The 6,050-nt window shown below is 34.5% G+C and overlaps 1 protein-coding gene across 1 annotated transcript in view; it reads left to right on the top strand.

Moving 5' to 3' along the window:
* LOC106875330 (uncharacterized) overlaps nucleotides 1-5,515 on the top strand; it is a 104,948-nt gene extending 99,433 nt beyond the window's left edge. The window contains exon 8 of the mRNA XM_014923420.2: nucleotides 3,669-5,515. Within this exon, the coding sequence (XP_014778906.1) occupies nucleotides 3,669-3,778 (110 nt within the window). The 3' untranslated portion in view covers nucleotides 3,779-5,515. The remainder of the gene's footprint in view (nucleotides 1-3,668) is intronic.
* Nucleotides 5,516-6,050: the final 535 nt, after the last annotated feature.

Here is a 6,050-nt window from a genome sequence, read left to right on the forward strand (position 1 = left end):
ATATATATATATATATATATATATATATATATAAAACGTTGCTATTATGCAAAAGTGTCGTAAGTCCAAAATGTTGCTCTTTCAGAAAACGAAAAAATAGTTTCACCATTCTATTTCTTTTTGCGTTAGCAACAGTTTCAGCTTAACAATAATATTTTGTTGGGGTACATAAAATCGTAACTCCATGCATGTATGATATTTTCAGTCAGAAATATATTTGCAAAACTGTCGTACGTGGGACTTGCTACACTCTTATAAATGTTTCTTTTTATATTCAGTTATAAATGCTATTTTACATTAATCTGACGAGTTACTCTATATTTTGGTAGAGTAAAAATTTATTCTTCTTGTACAAGAACGTCGATCACAATCCGAAACTTCGAAGTCACTGTCAACAAGATTCTTGTATAAGGATAATAAATTATATATATATATGTGTGTGTGTGTGTGTGTGTGTGTGTGTGTGTTTTTATAGATAGATAGATAGATAGATAGATAGATAGATAGATAGATAGATAGATAGATAGATAGATATGTGTAAATATATGTGTGTGCGTGTTAACGTCATAAGAACTTATAAACTTTTGAGAAGATATGAAAGAATTCGTTTTTGGAATTGGATCTCAAAGCGCATAAATGCTATAAATAATAGCATATAAAAATTGGGTTGAAAAATCCTTTTGGATAGACTAAGTCGAAGGCTGTCCAATTCCAGAAAAGAGTTATGTCATACACACACACACACACACAATCATACACACATACTTGCATATACATATATATACTTGATGGGACAAAACGAATCATTAAGTGATTAATTTAAGTAATTAATATTGGTTTCAAATTTTGGCGCAAGGCCAGTAATTTCGGGGGAAGGGCTGAGCCAATTACGTCGACTCCAGTGCTCAATTGGTTCTTATTTTATCGACCCTCGAAAGGATGAAAGGCAAAGTCAACTCCGGCGAAATTAATGTAATTAATATTAAAATATAATTTGGTTTTGTGCAAAAATTTGAAACCAATATTAAAATATAATTAAAGAATATTAGAAATATAAATCAGATGGAAAATTTTTGTCTTGGCTAGTATTTTTGTTCCTCTTCTACCACAAAAAGTAGTAAATGAGAGAGAAAAAGCGTGAGAGGAGGAGGGAAGAAGGGAGAAGGAAACGAGAAAGAATGATTGATAAAAAGAACGAAAGTAAGAAAGAGGGAATGAAAGAAGGCAGGAAAGAAGAAAAGGAAAGAGAGGAAGACAGATAGTGAGGAAGGAACTTTCGACCGCAGACAAGGACAAAAAAAAAAAACGAAAGAAAGAATAAATGACATTTGGTAACTGTATGAAGGAAGCTTCACTGAGGTTTGAAACAGGTTATGTTCAACAACGGGAAAGGGAAAACAGAAAAGAATTAAAAAAAAAGAGAAACAATAAAGAGAAGAAAAAGAAAACGTCGAGCGTTTGTGAAGTTTCTATCAACACAAAACTTCTTTCTGAACGTGATACATAGAATACTCATCAAAGACTCTTGAAACTGCTCAAACGTTTTCACCAGAATTGTCTGTTTTGATGTTTATGAAAGGTTAGCTGAGAAGAATATGACTTCCGATACCGAAGTGCTTGAGTAGTTCAAGAGTCCAAGTATCATGGCGTGTCTCATGAAAACAGATTGACAAAGGCTGGTCAAATAATACCGCTAAATGGTTGCCGATTTGTCAAGCGAGTTTTATGTAAACTGTTAATTGGCTACACAAGCAGACTACACAGGCCAATGAAGAAACTTAAAGATTATTTGTTAACGAGTTAACTTGCAATAAGCGGCCTTAGATCAAGCCTATGAAGAGATTTAAAAGATCGTTCGATGAATGTATTTGCCATTAGCGACATCAACAGAAGCCTAATTAACTCGTCAGGGATTGTTTGACGAGTTAATTTACTATAAGCAGCCTTAGCACAACTTACGAAAAGATTTAAAGAATGGTTTTGACTAGTTTATTTACCATAAGCGGCCTTATCTCATACCCACGAAGACATTTAACGATTGTTCGAAGTCTGTGTTTACAATTATAAAATCTAGTTTAATTTATTTAATAGGAAAGACAAGTCAATATTTTGCTGCGCTTAAAACTATTTTTGTGTTTTTCCTTCCTTCCTTCCTTCCTTCTTACCTTCTTACCTTTTTTCTTTCTTTCTTTCTTTCTTTCTTTCTTTTTCTCATTTACTACCCCTTTTAGTAGAAGAGGACCAGAAAATGCCAGTCAAGACAAAAACTTTCGATTTAGTTTGTTCCTCCAGTATTGTCGTGTGTGTGTGTGTGTGTGTGTGTGTGTGTGTGTGTGTGTGTGTGTGTGTGTGTGTGTGTGTGTGTAGATTAAAGTAAAAAAACAATGAAAAAAGCAAAACGTTTGGCATCACTCGACAAAAGCCTTTGACTTAGATTGAGAATGTAAACTCATAGGGTCATGTAAATGCGGCTCGTGGTGCATTTGTGAGCTGATTGCGCAGTGCTTGAGATTTTCCAGTATTAAATTGCATGTTGTTTTGTTCGAAACCACTTCTATGTGAAGCCCCTCTTCAGGTTTGCAATGTCACCAGGGTTCTTTATTGCCTGTGATAATTTTGTATCATCTGCATAGCCATGGGCATGTCTAACAGAGCTACCATAAACAGCGATGGCCCCAGGACAGTCTCCTGGGGGATCCACTAAGAATTTGAGAGCACCACTGGCTACATCTGTTTGATTTCTATCTTTTAAGAAGTCATGTAGCCACTCTCCTAGTTTAGATCTCACAGCTTCTGACATATGGCATAATCCACCTTGTCAAAGGAATTTGTAAACTCAAGATGCTTCAAAAGTTAGTCATAATGCCATAAGAACTGAGTAAGACAGCTCCTTTCCGGACGGAAACCATGCTGTATATCATTTTCTACGAATGTTATCTGTTTCCTTCTGACGATTCTTTCCATGACTTTGCTGATTTGTGAAATCAGAGAGATGGACCTCTGCTCTACCTCTGTGTGTGTGTGTGTGTGTGTGTGTGTGTGTGTGTGTGTGTGTGTGTGTGTGTGTGTGTGTGTGTAGATTAAAGCAAAATATGAAAAAGCAAACCGTTCGGAATCACTCGAAATGAGCCTTTAATTTAAGATAGAGAATATAAGGGTCCTGTATATGTAGGCCGTGATGCACTTGTGAGCTGACAGCGCAGTGCTTGAAATATAAACGGTATATGACGCCCTTCTTTTAGCTTTTTAGGAAGTTTACTACTTGTAAAGAAACTCTGAAAAAGTTTCTGAAGTGGTTTTGCTAAAGCTGCTTATATGACTTCAAGAGAATAGCTGGGAAGTCATCGGGATTAGCTAACGAGTTTGAGATCAATTCGTTTATGGTCGCTGTTACATCTACCTCCTAATGTCGATGTAATCGATAGTTGCCGCCTTCCTTTGCAGTTGAGCCACAAAATCACAATTTTTGTTTTTATCTTCAATTTATAATCTCATGAATTTCCACTTCCTTCACTCCTATCTCATTTTTGTTACCTGCAATGTGTGTCATTTAAATGCAACATAAAATCGTTTAGCGCTTTATTTTGGATGCGGTACGGATGGGTTACGATCTGACGAACTATTTGGAAACATTTGGAAAGCTTATACATATTTTTTGTCTTCTTCAGAAAGCCGGAATGCCTTGAACGAAATTTACAGCAAAATGTCGCTTAATCAGCGTTGTTCTGAAGTTAAAACTGCCGAACATAACTCTTCAACAAATGTAAATTTGGCCTAGTTGTCACAAGATATTAGACACGAACCCACCAAAATAAAGGAGAAAGAGACTCTACGACAGCATTGAATCTGGAATTAATGAATGTCAAAATAACACTTCGGTTATTATGCAAGATATGATGTGTGCAATATCGAGAATGAATAGATATGTTGTTGTGTAATATAAATTGTTCCAGAAATGCATGCGGCATAATGTTACAGCTATGGTTAAAAAAAAAAACAAATAAAAAAAAGACAGAATGCTCTTAATATGTTGCAGAATGAGGATGTGCCTACAGAATTTTATGACTGTACCTGTGGGTTTGACTTAAGTCATAAAACCAGCATCCTAAATTATTTGAATATATATATATATATAAAGGGAGAGAAAGGGGAGGAAGAGAGAAGGAGAGAGAGGGAGAGAGAGAAAGAGACTTTTTTGAAAGCAGTAAAAATTTAAACAAGTTAAATCTAGAAATGACTTGTTTTATAAAGTCTTAGAAAACTGGACGATTTTTATGCTTAATATAATTTAACAATTTCCTACGATTCTCTTTCACAAAAAAAAAAAAACTAATGAAATACCATTCAGTCGTAACAAAGAGACTGAATGTGATAAAACTATTTTTAGCTTTCTGAATATACGACCGACCCCCAAAAGGCAATAATTTTAATACAACAAAAGGATAGAATAAAATGTGAATTTTGTTCAAAGATTTACAAACTGCATTGACTGAACGGAATGAGCCCAATTTTACAAAAGGCTGGGTCGACATTATTGACCTATCAAAGACAATAACAAAACTATGCAAAGTAAGATACAGCGCAAACATCCGCCATATTGTTTTATGGGGAAAAACTTCTTTTCTTTTTTTCCATTGGTTATTATTTTTCAATGTTTAATACACTATGCGTTCTTTTGTTTTTATTTCCTTACATAAATAGTTTGTGTTGTGCAATGAATTAGAACATATATACAAAAAGGTGTAGATTTGCTCCATCTTGGGCAATGCTATGTATAGAAAGATATGTAGAATGTTTCTAACGATAGTATCTATGAAGATATACTCGGCTACTCTATTAGAATACAAGTTAGTGAAATGACTAGAATTCTATCGTATGTTTTCAATATAGAAATTATATTGAAATTACTTTAAAATTGAACGATTACCTCTTCTGCCCGCTTTCGTTTACATTGGGTAGTCAAATAAATTCGTTCGTTTTTTTTTTCTTCTTGACATTCCATCATCATATATCTGAGAAGAGGTAAATTATTAAAATTTCAGAAGAGATAGACGTGTGATAGAGGAAGAAGAGAGCTACAAAAAATATTAATATTAATATAAATATTTTTCATGTTATTTCATATAACATTAGAAATTAAGATAAATTAAAACGAACGAATTTATCTGACACCATCAATACGTTTGTGTGAATATAGTCATTTATTTTAGTATCGTTAAAGAAAGAATTTTAATTGCTAATTTTTCACTGTTGTCAAAGGAATAATAATTGTGTGTAAAATGTGTTTAAGTGATCGACGATAATGTAAAGAAAAGTATTAAATAGGTACTTTTTACCATACGTTCATTATTGCCTTATGTACTCAGAACTGCCGATATCATATCTCTAATGACTTCTTTTAAATTTCCAAAATCCATGACTTGAAATTGTCAGACTAAGAATCAGTTTAAATATTTTAGTTATCGGAGTGTCTGTGTGGTAAGTAGCTTGCTTACGAACCACATGGTTCCGGGTTCAGTCCCACTGCATGGCACCTTGGGCAAGTGTCTTCTACTATAGCCTCGGGCCGACCAAAGCCTTGTGAGTGGATTTGGTAGATGGAAACTGAAAGAATCCCGTCGTATATATGTATATATATATATGTGTGTGTGTGTGTGTCTGTGTTTGCCCCCCCCCCACATCGCATGACAGCCGATTCTGGTGTGTTTACGTCCTCATAACTTAGCGGTTCGGCAAAAGATTCCGATAGAATAAGTACTAGGCTTACAAAGAATAAGTCCTGGGGTCGATTTTCTCGACTAAAGGCGGTGCTCCAGCATGGCTATAGTCAAAATGACTGAAACAAGTAGACGAGTATACGGTTGACAACAAAGTCATATATAAATGCGATTAGAGAAGGGAGACTGTTCGATTTTGGTTTTCAATGTGGCTATTTATTTAGTTTTCATTCTTTTGTGAGACTAAGAAATATTAGATTCGCTTTTCCTGTTTAACTTTCATTTATTTGTATGGCACTAAGAATGACAGCAAAACAGCTAGCTAGATAGATA

Source organism: Octopus bimaculoides, chromosome 2 (genome assembly GCF_001194135.2).
Source record: "Octopus bimaculoides isolate UCB-OBI-ISO-001 chromosome 2, ASM119413v2, whole genome shotgun sequence".
NCBI classification, from domain to species: Eukaryota; Metazoa; Mollusca; class Cephalopoda; order Octopoda; family Octopodidae; genus Octopus; species Octopus bimaculoides.